This window comes from Tupaia chinensis, unplaced genomic scaffold (assembly GCF_000334495.1).
Source record: "Tupaia chinensis unplaced genomic scaffold, TupChi_1.0 Scaffold144346_1, whole genome shotgun sequence".
Taxonomy (NCBI): Eukaryota; Metazoa; Chordata; class Mammalia; order Scandentia; family Tupaiidae; genus Tupaia; species Tupaia belangeri.
The window spans coordinates 4,811,248-4,829,752 of NW_006204205.1; the positions used below are offsets into that span (position 1 = coordinate 4,811,248).

The following is an 18,505-nucleotide window of genomic DNA, read 5'->3' on the forward strand; positions in this document are numbered from 1 at the left end:
CAGACAGCCTCTGGCATGTCAGTTCTCTCATTTCTGAGCTACAGTCCTGTCGGTTGTAGTGGGTTTGAGTTCATCAGACTAATTTCTCTGCCATTCAGTCACTGTTTTCTTTTTTTCTCTGTCTTCTCTATCTCACCCACTCCATTAACCTTTTAAATTCTGAAACATAGCACATGTATGAAAGTGCATAAAACAGAATAGTGTGCTTTTTAAAATACATGCTGTAGGTAAAAGTCCACTATCTACTGAAAACAGAACATAACCATTGCCCTTACTTGTGTCCCCAGCACCAGCGTTTCTCCTAGAGGTAACCTTTCTCTAAACTTTTTAGGCCATTACTTGTTTCCTTTATAGTTTTAAAAACTAAGTATCATTCTTTAACAAAACTTTAATTGTTTTTAACCTCTATATAAATGGAAAAATACAGTGGCTATAAGTGTTCCTTTTTAATTACGGTTAATCTCTCCCTGTGTCTAATTTATAATTTAAACTTCATCATAGGTATGTATGTGTAGGAAAATCCCTAGTATTTATAGAGTTCAGCACTATTTGCGCATCCACGTATCTTCTGTAGCTAAGGGAGGAACTCTTATATAAAGATTTACTATATATTCTTTTTTTTTTGGAGAAGTTTTTCGCTATACGGCGTGTGCGCTCCCCAGAAAGACAGAGAGACAGAAAGCGAGAAATCACCCCCCAGGGGGGATGGCCATGCCGTAATCCCTTCTCATCTATTCTCCTCTCGGGATCTTGGGCACGCACGCACACTCGTCTGGCATGAGTTTTAATCTACCAGGTCCAGGACGCGAACCGTGGTCGACTACGTGGGAGTCCAGCAACATAGCCATTATGCTAACTGCTGGTCCCAAGGTTTACTATATATTCTTTAGTAATAATACAACTTCTGGCTTTTTTATATAGCTATTTATTTATTTATTTATTTATTTGGAGAGGGGTTTTTTTGCTATAGGGCGCGTGCACTTGCCAGAAAGACAGAGACAGAGATAGAAAGCAAGAAGTCACCTCCCAGGGGGTATGGCCATGCCACGATTCCTTCTCCTCCATCCTCCTCTTGGGATCTTGGGCATGCATGCACATTTGCCTGGTGTGAGTTTAAGTCACTGGGTCTGGGACTTAAACCGCGGTTGGTGACATGGGAGTTCAGCGACATAGCCATTACGCTAACTGCTGGTCCCTATAGGTTTTATTTATTTATTTTTCTTTTTTCGGAGAGGTTTTTTGCTATGGGTGCGTGTGCTCGCCAGAAAGACAGAGAGAGACAGGAAGTGAGAAATCACCCCACGGGGGAATGGCCATGCCACAATCCCTTCTCCTCCTTTCTCCTCTCCAGATCTTGGGCACGCACACACACGCGCCTGGTGTGAGTTTAAGCTACCGGGTCCAGGACTCAAACTGCGGTCGGCTACATGGGAGTTCAGCAGCATAGCCATTATGCTAACTACTGGTTCTTATAGGTTTTATTTTTAAGACTGTAAATGGAATATTTATTAAAGTAACTCTAATAGATCTTTAAAATTTTTTTCTCTAGTTGGCCTTTACCAGAGTTTGATCCAAGCCAGATTCGACTGATTGTCTATCAAGACTGTGAAAGACGAGGGAGGAATGTCCTTTTTGACTCCAGTGTTAAGAGAAAAAATGAGGACATATCAGTATCGGTGAGTATCATTATAGATTTGATTGAGTGTAATGTTGTATATTTTAATAATTCAAGGAAAAATGAGTAAGAATTCCATCATGATCCATTTATATGTCAGTATAAAACATTTTCCATGTTTTAAAATTCAGAGTCCTGATTTCCAGTGGTTTTTTTTTTTTTTTAAAGGAAATGCATACAGTCTAGCCAGAAAGGACTTTATTTTGACACTTACTTTCTTATATGTTTGTATTATTATGAGATATGAGCAGAGTGGCTGAGATCATTATGGAGGATCTGATCTAAACCTCTCATTTTACAGTCAATGGAAAGTAAGACCTAGAGAAGCAAAATTATTTGTCTGAAGGTACAAAGGAAAGTGTGTTTCTAGCCCTTAGTCCATAATATGTCCCCTGCTCTACAGTGGTAGCAAGAGCACCTATTGTGCTTTCGCTTTATTTTATTTTATTTTATTATTAAAAAATTCAACATGGGGACCAGCAGTTAGAGTAATGGCTGTGTCGCTGAACTCCCATGTAGCTGACTGCGGTTTGAGTCCCAGACTCAATTAAAAAAAAAACATACTGCTAAATGTCATGTGGCTATGGCTTTTTGCTTGCAATTTTTATTGTTCTTTCCTGTGATGTGGTTTTTTTTTTAAGCTTTTTTATTTTTAAAGGTTTTTGATATAGGGCATGTGTTCTTGCTAGAGAGAGACAGAGAGGGACTTTGAGAAATCACTCTCCAGGGGGATGACCATGCCACAATCCTTTCTCCTCCATTCTCTTCTCAGAATCTTGGGCATGCACACACACATGCTTGGCATGATTTTCAAGCCTCCTGTCTGGGACTCAAACCACGCTTGGCCTTGTGGGCGTCCAGCGACATAACTGCTGTGCCATCAGCTAGCCCTGCATTATGTTCTCTTGCTTCTATTTCTCTCCCTTTAGTTTTCCTGGTATAGTGTTCTGTTTAGTATTTCCCAAAGAGGTAGTTTAATTTTGATGAATTCTTTCAGCATTTGTTCATCTGGGAATGATTTTATGTCTCCTTCCCATTTGAAGGATAATCTTGCCAGGTATAGTACTCTTGACTGAAATTGTTTTTTTGTTCTTTTTTTTTTTAATCTTTTGGAGAGGCAGTATAGGGCGCGTGCGCTCGCCAGACAGACAGAGAGAGACAGACAGAAAGCGAGAAATCACCCCCCAGAGGGGATGGTCATGCCGCAATCCCTTCTCCTTTATTCTCTTCTTGTGATCTTGGGCACGCATGTACACGCGCCCGGCGTGAGTTTCAAGCCACCAGGTCTGGGACGTGAACTGCGGTCAACTACATGGGAGTCCAGCGACATAGCCATTACGCTAACTGCTGGTTCCCGAAATTGTTTTTCTTTTAGAGTTTTACATAGGTCTTCCTATTCTTTCTTACCTGGATTATTTCAGTTGAGAGGTCCAGTGTTAGTCTAATGGAATAACCTTTGTGTGTAACTTAGTATTTCTCTCTTTCCGTTTTTAGAATATTATCTTTGTCTTTGATTTTTATCAATTTGGCTATGATGTACCTTGAAGAGGATCTTCTTTTTTGGGGGGGGGAGAGCTTTTTTCTACGGGGCGTGCACGCTCACCAGAAAGGCAGAGAGAGACAGACAGAAAGTGAGAAATAACCCCCCTGTGCCCATGGCCATGCTGCAGTCCCTTCTCCTCCATTCTCCTCTCAGGATCCTGGGCACACACGTGTGCCTGGCGTGAGTTTAAATCACCATGTCTGGGACTCAAACCACAGTTGACTACGTGGGAGTCCAGCGACATAGCCATTATGCCAATTGCTCTTCCCAGAGAGGGTCTTCTTGTGTTGTTTATATTTGGTATCCTTTGTATTTCCTGGATTTGCTTGTCTGTCTCTCTAAATTTGAAAAGTTTTCAGCTAATTCATCCTGATAGAGATTTTCTATGGTTTTACCTGTCTCTTTGCTTTCTGGAATACCTGTTATGCTGGATATTCAATCATTTAATGGTGTCTAGGATTTCCTGCTATGTTGTCCTGTCATTAATGATTATTCTCTTCTTTTTGATTGCTTGGATTAAATCATAAATTTTTGTCTTCAAAGTTAGATTCATTTTTCTGGTCTAATGTGCTGTTAATACTTTCGAGGGAGGTTTTGATTTCCTGCATTGTATTCTTTTTCTCCAGAAGTTCTGATTCTTTTTCAGGGTGTCTATCTCTTTATGAAATTCCTCCTTCAAGTCATGGTAAGATTTTCTGGAATTATCTGTTTCCTCTTGCATCTCATTGTGTTTTGTTACAATAACTATTCTGAATACTTTTCTGACATTTCTGTGGTCAGAATTTTTTTTTTTTAATCCAGCGCTGACGAGGAATTACTGTGTTCCTTTGTGGGGGAAGTATTTCCTGGTTTTCTCCTATTTCTTGAGACTACTTTGATTTTTAGACATTTGATGATACACTCACTTCTTCCTACTTCTTTGGAGCGTGTTTCTGTAGCTGTGTGCTCGTGTCCTTCTGGTGGTGTAAGTTAGCTCTGTACCAGTTTCTTCCTCACTGTGGGTGGGAGTTCTGGGTTTAGGTTTTCAGAGAGGAATTTCTCTCCTTTTGCTGCTGGAGGGGGAAGTTGTGGGGAGAGAATTCTTCCAAAATATCACTGTCTTCAGGTGTTTGGTTACTGTGTGCCTGAATTTCTGCTCCCAATATAGCTGGAGGTTGAGCTGGAGAGGTAGGATATTAGGAGGTAGTCCAGTTTGCACTCTGAGCATTGTGTGGTGCCCGGGCCATGAAGTCCCTTCTCCCTCACTGTAGGCTGACTTCATGTCATAATTTCACATGGTGGAAGGAGAGGATGAGTTCTCTGAGGTAACTTTTTATGAGGGCTCTAATCACATTCCTGAGGACCCCACCCTTATGATCTAGTTAACCTTCCCAAGTACTCACCTCCTAATACCATTATATTGAGGGCCTAATATGTATTATTTTTTTGAGAGATTTTTGCTCTAGGGCACATGTCCTTGCCAGGGAGACAGAGAGACAGAAAGCGAGAAATCACCCTCCCAGGGGGCATGGCCATGCCACAGTCACCTCTCCTCCAGTCCCCTCTTGGGATTTTGGGCACGCATGTACATACATCCAGCATGAGTTCTAAGCCACTGGGTCCAGGATTTGAACCAGGGTCAACTATGTGGGAGTCCAGCGATGTAACCATTATTCTATATGCTGGTCCTGGGGAGCCTGACATTTTAACATAAGAATTTTGGGGAGATGTAAGCATTCAGTCTGTAACAGTGTCCTTTGGTCTCTTTATTTCTCTGCCCCTTTTTCTCTCTCTCAGTTTTCCTTCTTGGTGTCTCTCAGCCTCTCCCTGTCTCTCTAGTTCCCAGGCTCTCTTCAGTGTCAGTTTTCGATCACTCTTCGGTATCTCTGCTCAGTCTCTTTCTTATCTTGTCCCTCCTAGGTCTGTCTTGATCTTCTCTCTCTCAGTGTCCCAATAGTGATCTGTCTGTTGGCTCTATTCTCATACTATCTACTCATTACTCAGTCCTCTGAAATTTTCTTATATGCCTTCTCTTCTTTTAAAAACTTTTATGTAAACTCAGTGTCTCAAAATTAACTAGCCTTGAATACTTCTAGTCTCATTTTTGTGTGTGTGTGTCTTGATCCTATGTGCTACCCCCAGTTTAAACTGTCCTCCTTCAGGGTTCATTTTATCACAACTTTATGAATCCTTTCTCATTCCCACTAGGGTTATTTCTTCTCTCCATCAGAATTCTTATAATCTTTTGTTCATGTTTATCGCCCTTTGTCTCATAGCTGTCTATGTGTGTGTACCTGTTACTTGGTTAGAAAAAGAATCTTAGAGAAAGAAAGCCTGTTATTTACCTTTGTTTCCTAAACTGCACACTGATTCACATGTGGTAAATACTTGACTTATTTTGATCAATTTTAATTACTGTTAAGAATATTATTATCAGAGTTTTGTGAGTGTTTGAACACTGCAGAACACATTGGCATTCTCTTTGTCTCATATTGCAAGAAGTTTAATCTTTACGTGATTGTTTTCATGTGCTTTACTGAGCCTGACCCTTGGAATATCAAGTCATGTGAGTTCAATGTAGGCAAAGAAGGACTATGTGAGGTAAATTATATTCTACATTCTTAAGATGATATTTTGGGTCCACACATAATGATGAAATGGTCAGGCATTAGCAGTTTATTGGATGAAAGTAAATCATTCAGCTTTGCCTTCTTTGTATAGCAGTGGTCTATTCTGCTATAGTGAGTACTGATGTCACTTCTCATGTCCTTCCTCTTTCTTAGTTTAAAATACCTTTCATTGTTTAAAGCAATTTGTAAGAGAGAATGGCAATAATATTATTTTGTCCATACAATCTACTAAACAGCCTTTTGAAAAAAAAGTTTTATCTTGGGGCCAGTAGGTGGTGTAGTGGTTGAAGTGTTGGACTCCCACATGGTTGACCACAGTTCAAGTCCTGGACCTGGTAGCTTGATTTCTCACTTCCCTCTTTCTCTCACTCTCTATCTGTCTCTGGTGAATTACAATAATAAACAAATGAATAAATCTTTAAAATTATTTAATTAATAATTTTTTTCCCCCAAATGAATTTTACCAGAGAAAGAGCCTGCGGGCAAGTGAGAAAGCAAGCTGCCAGGTCTGGGAATTGAACCAGGTCAGCCGTGGGGGATCCCAGCACCTTAACCACTCTGCACTTGCTGGCTCCACAAATAAAAATGTCTAAAAAATCCTATTTTTTTTAAAAGAATTATTTATTCAATTTTATTTATTCACTCAATCATTTTCACTTGACCAGAGAATGACAGACATAATGATAGACTCACAGAGAGAAGGAAAGCAAGAAAGCAAGCCACCAGATCCGGGACTTGAACCATGGTTGACCATGTGGGAGTGTTTAGCGCCTTAACCACCATGCCACCTGCTCCCCCACCCCCCAAAAAAAGTTTTATCTTACTGTTGGGAAAGTAATAATACCACGAAGTTCAAAGACAACCTTTACAATGTGAGACTTAACAAATTGCTTTTACTCTTTCCCTTTACCAATAAAGAAATGAATGTTTTCTAATTTAGAAACAACTGTTAAGTTTTTAAGGCAGGTAGCTATCAGTCTGAATCTGAATTTTAAGATTTTGAAGAAATTTCATTTGAAAGTTGTCAAGTTGGAGTAGAAGGTTGTACTATTTGGGCTCACTCAGTAGGTGAGTGTTAATTAAAATAAAATCACATCATACCACAGAATACAGCATATTTACTTTGAAGTTTCATGAGGAATTTTTTTTTCTGAGAGGTTTTTGCTATAGAGCGCGTGCACTCACCAGAAAGACAGACAGAGAGACAGAAAATGAGAAATCACCCCCCCCCCCGGGGGGTTGGCCATGCCACAATCCCTTCTCCTCCATTCTCCTCTTGGGATCTTGGGCACAAACGCACATACACCCGGCGTGAGTAAGCCACTGGGTCCAGGACTTGAACTGTTGTCAACTACATGGGAGTTCAGTGACATAGCCATTATACCAACCACTGGTTTCTCATGAGGATTTTTTAAATAGTCATTGTAAAAATACCTTATCAAGGTCCTTTTAAAAGGCACAAATGCACATACACCCGGCGTGAGTAAGCCACTGGGTCCAGGACTTGAACTGTTGTCAACTACATGGGAGTTCAGTGACATAGCCATTATACCAACCACTGGTTTCTCATGAGGATTTTTTTAAATAGTCATTGTAAAAATACCTTATCAAGGTCCTTTTAAAAGTGTAAGACAAATGACAGTTTCCTTTGTGAAGAATATAGATGATCATAATTTATATTATTGAGTGCCTTTCATCTTGGAGGGAAGGCAGTATTTCACAGAAAAATACCAATTTCTGTATTTGTTTGTACCAAGGAATTGTCTGTGAAGAGCATGACAGTATAACGATAAAGAAATCATTTCTGTATTTCCATGCAAAATAAGCATTGTGTATTTAGAGTACATTTTATTGTGTATTTTGAGTACGTTTAATAGGTTTTAAGAGGGAACAAAGGAGCTTTGGTTTGCATTTCATTGTATTTTAAATTCTATACATAGTGAACTACATTAATGCTTTGATCTTATTTTAAACTGAAGTAAGTTATGTGTATAATGTTTCATGAAGCTGAAATTAAATTATATCAATTAATAGCTTTCTTTGAACATGTTTTCCAGATCTGTTATTTTCTAGGAAAATGACTGTTTAACTGTGAAATTTGATTAAAGTGAATGTGTTTAGCAGTCTTAAAAAAGGGCTTTCCTAAGTTTGTAAAAAATAGTGAGATATGATTTCTTTGAATACTGATAGCACAAAAAGGATCCATTGTGATTTTACCACGGTGACTAGCTTTATCTTAGACATTGTTTTTGTGTTAACAAGAATGCAGTGTATTTATGAGTTCCTAGTGAAGTTATATGATCATTCATGGTTCAAACTTAATTGGTTATACACAAGGAAATACACAGAAAATGAGAAATCACCCCCCCCAGAGGGGTTGGCCATGCCACAATCCCTTGTACATTATTAAATTTTTATAATTTCAAAGGGTGAATACAGATTTTAAGTTATAAAAGTTTTATACACTTTGATGTAGTAAATAAGTACTCATTGTACAGCTGAGTGTTAATTATGATATCAAAATCAGAACATTGGATTTGGTTAGGTAATTGAATTTAAAGTCAATACACAGAAATTGACAAACTTAATATACACAGTAGCTTCCAGTTAGGAGGTATAAAGGAATGGAAGACCCATTTAAAATAACAGCTCAAATGATGAAGTACTTATGCATAAATTTAACAAAACTTTAATATTTAGAATTTTAAAAGTCTCCTTAGGGACATAAAACCTAACTTGAACAAAAGGAAAGGCAAAATATTATTAAGTTGTTCATTCCTTTTAAATTGCTTTGAAAAACAATGCTATCCTAATAAAAATGCCAGTATTATTTTTTGGGGGGGAGATGGTTACCTAGAACTAGATAGTGGGTTCTAAAGCTCAAATGGAAAAAAAAAAATTAGCAATAATTGGTTGGAAAACTCTGAAAAAGGTCACTGATGAAGACTAACCCTCTAAAATTTGGAAACACACTGAAAAGTCTCAGTGATTAAAACAAATGAGTCAGGGTCCAGCAGAGGGCATGGTGGTTAAGGTGCTAGAATTCCACATGGCTGACTGTGATTCAAGTCTCGGACCTAGCAGCTTGATAACCATGCCATGTCACTTGTGTGTGCATGCCCAAACTCCCAAGAAGAGAATGGGGAAGAAGGGATTATGGTGTGGCTTCCTCCCCTGTGGAGTGATTTTTTCATTTTCCCTCTTTTTGTCTCTTTCTGGTGAGCGCATATGTCCTATTGCAATAATCTAAAACCAAACCAAAACAAAAAAACACAGGAAGAACGCCAGTAAACCAATAAAAATTACTTTACCTGTTAAGAATGGTACAACAGTAATGTGCTATTCAGGTGAAGCTGGATTCCATATAATGACCACTGTTCAAGTCCCTGGACCAATTGGCAAGTGTAGGAGTGCTGAAGATCCAACAGGTTACAGGACTTAGAGGAAGGGGATAACCATGTGACCAGACGCTGTGAAGATTGCTTATCTTCTCTCCCTCTCTTTGATTTTTTCATTCTTTCACACATAGACATACATACATATTCTCTCTCTCTCTCTCTCCCTCTCTCTCCCTCTCTCCCTCTCTCTCCCTCCCTCCCTCCCTCCATCCTGAATAAAGAAAGAAAAAAAATGGAAAAAATACGAATGTGTAGTCTGGGAAACAGAATAGTTGAAAAGGGTGGAAGCTAGACTTCTATGTGTATACCATATTTACTCATGCTGGATGCAATTTTATTATCTTTCTGCATCATCTTTCTGAGTAACTGGGATTATAGGTGCTCATTACAGTGCCCAGCTTTTTCTAGGATGGCCTGGTATTTGAACCTGGGCCACAGCCTCACCTATTGAGCAACAACATCCAGCATTTGCTGCACATAAAAGTTAGAAGTTTTTTAAATTTACAGAACAAGAAAAAAGTTGAAAATTCATGTGAAAGACTTTTGTGAAAAATTGAGAAATACTAAATCCTGTTTTTTTAATTAAATTTCAGTTGTGAGACACTGGCAGGTGATGTGGTGGTTAAGGTGCTGGACTCCCACGTGGCTGACTGCAGTTCAAGTCCTGGACCTGGTGGCTTCTTTCTCACTTTCCCTTTCTTTCTTTCTGGTCATATAAAAAATAATAAGGGAGCCAGCAGATGGTGTAGCAGTTACATCATGGGACTCCCACATGGCTGACCACCACTGAAGTCCCAGACCTGGTGGCTTGGAAATCTTATGAGGCATGTGTGCATGCATGCCCAAGATACTGGTTGGAGAAGGAATTACAACATGGCTATCCCCCTGTGAGAGTCATTTCTTACTTTCCTTCTCACTATCTCTGTCTCTCTCCCACTCCAGTGAGCACATGCACCCTAAGGCAAAAACCTCTTAAAAAATAAATAGATAAATAAAAAAATAAATAAGTAATTCTTTAAAAATTTTTCAGTTATGATATGGAATATGGTTATATGTCTAGGTTAAAATTTAAAACTAACATGCCTGTCTTCTTCCTACCCTTCTCCGTCCAAACATTTTAGTTCTAAAATCATTAGGTAAGGCTGAAAGTGGATGTTAGATGGTGAAGGCACATTGACTGAGAGAACAGGGTATCAAAGGCCAGGTAGGTCTCTGATAAGGTTTGGCCTAACACAGGGTATCCGCATCTGCACGGAATGAGGAGGGCATTCATTTTTCATATGAACCTGAGGAGACTGTCCATGCAGGAGAATGGTGACAGGGGAAATGGAAGACTGGTTATATACAAAGAGGCTGATCAAATAAATACATGTTAGGGATAATAGAATTCATATTTCTAAGTGTCAGAGAAGAGAGTTATAAATAAGAAAAGGGGGAAAGCTAGGAGAATGATGATATAGTGATAATTGAACTGGAATTGGAGATATGGATGTGAATTTATGTTTTTATACATATGTATACACAATGTAGATATACACATGATATATGTATTTAGGCATGCGGGCTTGTGTGCATGCACACACACACATACACAGACATGCACACACACACGCATATACACACTTAATTCTGTCCACAGAGTGTTCCTGGAAGCAAAGAGGTCCCAATTACTAGAGGTCCCAATTGCTAGCATCCAGATCTTGTTTTCTAAATACTGTTCTCCAGTAAATGAACCAAGACTTCTTAGAAAAATAACTGGTACCTAGGCTGGTGCAGAGAAAGAACAAGGTGAGTCTGGAGCTGCTTGTATTGGAAGCTCATAATATTATAGAAATATGTCAGCAGGACACTGAACCCAGCTTGAAGGGGCTATCGTTGCCCAAATTAGAAGAAACTTTAGCATATAAAAAATACATACATACATACAGGGGCCATCAGATGGTGTAGTGATAAGGTTTGTCCACATGGTAAACCACAGTTTGAGTCTCAGACCTGGAGACTTGAAACTCATACCTGGGCATGTGTGTGTGTATGCCCAGAATTCTGAGAGAAGGCTAGAGGAGAAAGGATTGCAGTGTGGCCATTCTCCCTGGGGGTGATTTCTCACTTTCTCTCTCTCTATCTCTCTGGAGAGTTCACACACCCTATAGCAAAAAATCTCTCTCTTAAAAAAAAAAAAGAAATAGAACCCATTGAATAAAATAGGACACCATGAGTCTATACTGATAAAAATGAATAGAAAGTTTGGTGAGGAACAGCATATTTACATAGTTTCAGAATCCTCCTGCTCCTTTTTCCTCCCCTGATCAAAATATTAGTTACAAAAGGTAAAATGTTTCTCTACAATTCCGGGCCAGTAGGTGGCATTGTGGTTAAGGGTGCTGGACTCCCACATGGCTGACTGTGGTTTGAGTCCCGGACCTGGCAGCTTGCTTTCTCACTTTCTTTCTTTCACTTTGTCCCTCTCTGGTCAAACTAAAATAAATAATACGTTAAAAATAATTTTAAGGGACCAGCAGTTGGCGTAATGGCTATGTCGCTGCACTCCCATGTAGTCGATCGTGGTTTGAGTCCTGGACCCAGTGGCTTAAACTCACGCTGGGCGTGTGTGCCCAAGATCCTGAGAGGAGAATGGAGGAGAAGGGATTGCAGTGTGGCCATCTCCCCGGGGAGTGATTTCTCGCTTTCTGTCTTTCTGACAAGTACACGCGCCCTATAGCAAAAACCTCTCCAAAAAGAAAAATAATTTTAAAAAAGTTAAGAGTTTCGGGACCAGCAGTTAGCATAATGGCTATGTCGCTGAACTCCCATGTAGTCGATCGTGGTTTGAGTCCTGGACCCAGTGGCTTAAACTCACGCTGGGCGTGTGTGCCCAAGATCCTGAGAGGAGAATGGAGGAGAAGGGATTGCAGTGTGGCCATATCCCCTGGGGGGTGATTTCTCACTTTCTATCTATCTCTCTGGCGAGTTCACACACGCCAGAAAAAAAAAAAAAAACCTCTCCAAAAAAGTTAGAGTTTATCTACAATATGATGCTTGGTAGATACCACCTAAATTAAGTGATCATTAGGATCAAGAATATCATTGCAATTGGACAAATTGAAATAATATGTTACATGGTAGAATTCAGTGAGAACAGTGTCACTTCAGTGATATTATTCCCCCAAGATGTATAAACTAGGTCTTATCATAAGGGACCATCGGATAAATCCAGTCAGTGTTTTAATATGTTTTGTTGCAAATTTTAGAAAGTACCTGGAATTGGATGATTTAATTAAAAAAAAAAAGGGTTTATTTAGCTCACATTTGGAGTTCCAAGTTCCAAGGGCCACTTGTGGTGGGGGTCTTTCAGAGTCCAGATCACATCACAAGGTTGAGAGCAGAATAGAGTGACAGTCTTCATCAGTTTGACTTATTCTGGTCTCTTTACCTCTTTCACACCTACCAGGAGTCAGTCATAGGGACTCCATCTACTCTTATCACTTAATTACCCCCAAAGGTCAATATCATGAAAGTACTAACACAAACAAACCATGACGCATGGAATTTAGGAGGACACAAACTAGCAGTCAGCAGAATAACTCTCTCATCTTTGGAAATGTCAGGATCATAAAGTCAGATTGAGAAACTTCTCAATGAAGAAAACTAAAGAGTTATAATGAATAAATGCAGTATAAGATTCTGAACTCTGGTTCCTTTCACTCTAGAGGACATTGTTTGGACACTGATCAAATTTTAAGGGAGTCTGAATTAGGTGGTTATAATGCATCGGTGGTGATTTCTGATTTTTGGTTGTATTGTGGTTATATAGGGGAATGCCCTTGTTTGTAGGAAACACATAGTAAAGTACTCAGAGTTGATGGAATATAATGGAGGTAGCTTACTCATTTGGTTCAGGAAAAAGAGCTCTTTATACTGAACTTGCCACTTGCTTTTGATCGTTTGAAAGTATAAAAAAGTTAATAAAATTATAGTCTAGTTATAAAAAGCCAGGTTTATTTTTCAGTAATGTTTATACCTTATTTGTTACATGTAAGTAGAGGATGTTTGTTTTTACGAGTTAGACATAAACTATGGCATCACTTCCCTTAAGAATGAAAGTAAATTATTGAGTCTTTGAGAAAATCTTGATGCAGAAAAACACAGAAAAATATGTCATGACTTTCCTTAGAACATAATAGTGAGAAAAGTGAACTTTTTTCCCCCTATAATTTCTGCTTATAGAAGGCCTGTGCTTATCTGAGTGTTGCTGTCTGCCCTTCCCTTACTAGAGGACCGTCTGCCACTGTAGTTGTCGTTTGGATTTGGAAAAGCTATGACTTCAGAATGGGAGGAAGCAAAGAAATTGAACATCTGGGCAGTTTTGTGGAAAAACGTGTGTGTGTGTGTGTGTGTGTGTGTGTGTGTGTGTGTGTGTATGTGCTTTTATGTCCCAAACACTTGTGCTTTTATGTCCACTTCCATGCGTGCTTTTATGCTTTAGTTCTGGAACTGAAGTTTGTTTGCCCCTTTCAAACCTGCACCCTCTATCAAAGTGCTATTTGATCTGGAGATTGGACATGTGTAGTTCCTCAGCCTGGAATGTCTTTCTAGCCTTCCTACTCTTCCTCTTTCACCATAAGGCTTAGGCTTTTTTCCTAATCCTAGCTTAAATGTCACTCTTAATCTCTCTAGATCCTCTCATAGGTAATTCATTTAGACATTATTGTTCTTTAACCCTTCTGTAAATGCGGATCATGATGGCACTGCTATGCATTTTAGTTGTGCAGTAATGTGACGCATGTTTCAGTGAATGAGAAGCCAAGTATGTGATGGTGGGTATATGATGGTGTCCCGTAAAATTACAGTAAGCTATGCCAAATAGCCTAGGTGTGTAACAGGCTGTACTATCTAGGTTTGTGTATGTCCACTCTGTACAGTGTTCACGCAAGAGCAAAATTACCTAACAGCAAATTTCTTAGAATGTTCCCCATTGTTAAGCAACATATGACTGTATTTACTCTTTCATTCTATGTGAGACAGAATAGTTTCTGACAAAATAGTAAGTGCTATTAATAATATGAGGTACTGTTATAATCATTATTTTATGAAACATGTTTGAAATATTTGCTTCATTATACACATTTGTGTAATATATATATATATTTTTTTTTTGAGAGGTTTTCGCTACTGGGCATGTGTGCTTGCCAGAGAGACAGAGAGAGACAGGGAGACCGAAAGACAAAAAACACCCCCCAGGGGGAGTGGCCACGCCACCGCCTCCGTGTCCCTCTCGCGCTCTCGGGCTCACGCACACACACACACACACACACACACACACACTGGTGTGAGTTTAAGCCACCAGGTCCAGGACTTGAACCATGATCTACTACATGGGAGTCCAGCGACATCGCCATTATGCCAACTGCTGGTCCTACACATTTGTATAATTTTGAAAAATATTTATCATGTGGGAACCAGCAGTTAGCGTAATGGCTATGTTGCTGGACTCCCACATAGTCGGCCACGGTTCGCATCCCAGACCCCGTGGCTTAAAACTCACGCCGGGCGCATGTGCGTGCGTGCCCAAGATCCCGAGAGGAGAATAGAGGAGAAGGGATTGCGGCGTGACCATCCCCCCTGGGGGGTGATTTCTCTCTTTCTGTCTCTCTGTCTCTCTCTCTGTCTGTCTGGCGAGCGCACGCACCCTATAGTGAAAAAAACTCTCGTATTAATTATCACGTAAGGTTAGTTCTATGAGGAAGAGGACTTTTTTATTCACCTATATTCCTTAATATTTGGCACATGTACTACTTAAATAATTTTGCTGATGGATAAAATGGCGGTTTGCAATAGTGGGTTGGTCAAGCTGACTAATTTTGACTATGAGTAGATAACAAGCTTACTTGTTTTCTCTCTCTCTCTCTCTTTTTTTTTTTGAGAGGTTTTTGCTATAGGGCGCATGCGCTTGCCAGAAAAACAGAGACAGAAAGTAAGAAATCATCCCCCAGGGGGACTGGCCATGCCGCAGTCCCTTCTCCTCCATTCTCTTCTTGTGATCTTGGGCACATACGCACATGCACACGCACCCACTGTGAGTTTAAGCCACCAGGTTCAGTACTTGAACTGCAGTCGATTACATGGGAGTCCTGCGACATAGCCATTACACCAACTGCTGGTCTCACAAACTTACTTGTTCTTATAGATGAAGTTACTCAACCCTTTAAGGTCTTTAGGTTTCTTTCTTTCTTTTCTTTTTTTTTTTTTGAGAGATTTTTTTCTATAGGGCGCGTGCACCAGCTAGACAGAGACAGAGAGACAGAAAGCGAGAAATCACCCCCCAGGGGGGATGGCCATGCCGCCAACCCTTCTCCTCTATTCTCCTCTCGGGATCTTGGGCATGCATGCCCATGCGCCTGGCATGAGTTTTAAGCCGCCGGGTCCAAGATGCGTACCGCAGTTGACTACATGGGAGTCCAGCAACATAGTCATTACGCTAACTGCTGGTTCCAGGTCTTCAGGTTTCTCAACTGTAAAATGAGCTTAGTAGGATGCGTATTAGATAAAATGTACATAAAGACCTATCATTTTATTGATAATCAGTAAATATTAAAGTTATTAAAGTATGGCTAACAATACCAGTATTAAAAAATAGAAGTATTTTTAGTAAAAGTTTAAATTAAATAATATAAATGAAAATGTCTGGTGAAAATCCTGAACACAATTGTTAGCACTCATTTTAACTTTTTCTAATAATAATTATAAATAGATCAGGAAGTGTATACTGATTCTTTAGATTATTATTGTTATATATAATATTATAATGTGTTATTATAAGTGTTATTAGGTAGGGTTTTTCTTCCCATTAAGCAAATTAAGGCTTAGAGAAGCCACATAATTTATTCAATGACTAGGTTGTGTGTGTGTGTGTGTGTGTGTGTATTTTAGGATTTTTTGCTATAGGGTGCATGGGCTTGCTGGGGAGATACAGAGAGGCAGAGAGACAGAAAGCAAGAAATCACACCCCAGTGGGGATGACCATGCCACAGTCCCTTCTCCCCTGTTCTCCTCTTGGGATTCTGAGCATACATGCACACGCGACGGGCATGAGTCTTAAGCCGCTGGGTTTGGAACTTGTACCACAGTCGACTATGTGGGAGTGCAGTGACATAACCAGGTCTCCAAGGACATAGATGTTTAAATTCATATTTAGTTCTTAAGCCCTTATTCTTATTTTTATTTTTGGCTAGAGATGATGTGGAGATTACCAGATGTTCTTTTACAATGCACTTGGTGATAGTAGCAACTATGAAATTGTGATTTCAGTCAGCTGCTTTTAATAACCTATCTGGGGAACCAGCAGTTAGCGTAATGGCTATGTTGCTGAACTCCCATGTAGTTGACCGCGGTTCGTGTCCCGGACCTGGTGGCTTAAAACTCATGCCAGGTGCATGCGTGTGCATGCCCAAGATCCTGAGAGGAGAATGGAGGAGAAGGGATTGTGGCGTAACCATCCCCCCTGGGGGGTGATTTCTCGCTTTCTGTCTCTATGTCTCTCTCTGTCTTTCTGGCGAGCGCCCTATAGCAAAGAAACCTCTCAAAAAAAATAATAAAAAAAAATTAAAAAGAACCTATCTGAGATCTGTTACATGAAAGAATGAACATATTGGTAATAAGTCACTGGAATACTTTTAGTAGTATAGAGACCCTAGTGGATTGTGACTTTGGTAGTTGTGACCAGTAAGAGCCCTAAAACCTGTTGAAAGCAGGAGGAGAGCAAAAGGAATAGAGAAAAACAATTACTTTCTTTCATGCAATCTTCTTTTGTGCAATCTTATACTTTCTTCTTTCATGCAATCTTCTTTTGTGCAATCTTCTGATCCTAAGCTAATCTGTTATTAAAAACATAACTGTTTATTGGATGAATACATTATCATTTCAGAAGATTAAACAGGCTCAGTTACAGTGATGCACAGGTTGCACCACTGTTTTGGAGGCTGGAAGCCTTATTGGGGTGCAGTGGGTTCAGTTCCTGGGATAACCTGAACATGACTGCTACTATCTGTCATCTTAGCTAATTGGGAGGCTAATGCGGGAGGATCGCAATACACTGAGATGTTGGGAAAAATACCTGGCAGATGGCGTAGTGGTTACATTGCTGGACTCCCCAGTGGTTGACTGCAGTTCAAGTCCCAGACCCGATAACTTAAAACTCACACCAGGCACGTGTGCATGTGTGCCCAAAATCCCAAGAGGAGAGTGGAGGAGAAGGGATTGTGGCTTGGCTACCCTCCGGGGGTGATTTCTCCTTTCTGTCTCTGTGTCTCTCTGGTGAGCACACACATTGTATAGCAAGAATCTCCCCTGCCAAGGAAAATAATAAACCCCTATCTCTTCTATCCTCTTTCTCTCATAAAGGGGAAACATATGCAAATAGTCATTATTAAGGTTATATTATTTTGAATTATTCTATTTTTCTGTAAATTTTTCTATTGTGGTTAAACTTGTATAAGGTGAAAAATCTGTTAAAATATGAATGGGAATATGATCTGTATTTCAGAAACTCTGTAGTGATGCTCAAGTTAAAGTCTTTGGGAAATGCTGCCAACTGAAACCTGGTGGAGACAGTTCTTCCTCTTTGGACAGTTCTGTGACTTCATCTTCTGATTTAAAAGACCAGTGTCCTAAGTACCAGGTAAGATCACGGATGTCATTTATTTCAATATTCACTTGTAAACTTTTATAAGTACCATCCTAGGGGCTGAGCTTACAATAGTGACTAATTCTTAGTAGCTGGAGAGGCAGATAATTAAACAAGTTAGTTTATGAACTTTGCTAAGTCTTTGGATAGAAGAAGTACAGAGAGCTATGGACATAGGTAGCGGGAATATTTCTTCTGTTTCTCAATTCAGATTTATTGACTATCAGATTAATTTCTTATTTTATATACCTTTTCATTATTGAAGTATGAAGATACATATAAAGTAATAATATAGTTCAGCTGTGTCGTGAAACTGAAGTATTATTGGAAGTATATGCAGTCAGAAATATAGATTTTTTATTATTCAAAAGTAACAGGGAACCAGCAGTTAGCGTAATGGCTATGTCGCTGGACTCCCACGTAGTCGACCGCGGTTCGCATCCCGGACCCGGTGGCTTAAATCTCACGCTGGGTGTGTGTGCGTGTGTGCCCAAGATCCCGAGAGGAGAATGGAGGAGAAGGGATTGCAGCGTGACCATCCCCCCGGGGGGTGATTTCTCGCTTTCTGTCTCTATGTCTCTCTCTGTCTGGCGAGCGCAC

The 18,505-nt window shown here is 39.8% G+C and overlaps 1 protein-coding gene across 3 annotated transcripts in view; it reads left to right on the plus strand.

Moving 5' to 3' along the window:
- Positions 1–1,549: 1,549 nt before the first annotated feature.
- Positions 1,550–18,505, plus strand: part of FNIP1 (folliculin interacting protein 1) — a gene marked incomplete at its 5' end in the record, with an annotated part of 96,307 nt that continues 79,351 nt past the window's right edge. For all 3 annotated transcript variants that reach the window (XM_014583572.2, XM_014583574.2, XM_014583573.2), the window contains 2 exon segments: positions 1,550–1,676; positions 17,765–17,899. In XM_014583572.2, the coding sequence (XP_014439058.1) occupies positions 1,550–1,676; positions 17,765–17,899 (262 nt within the window).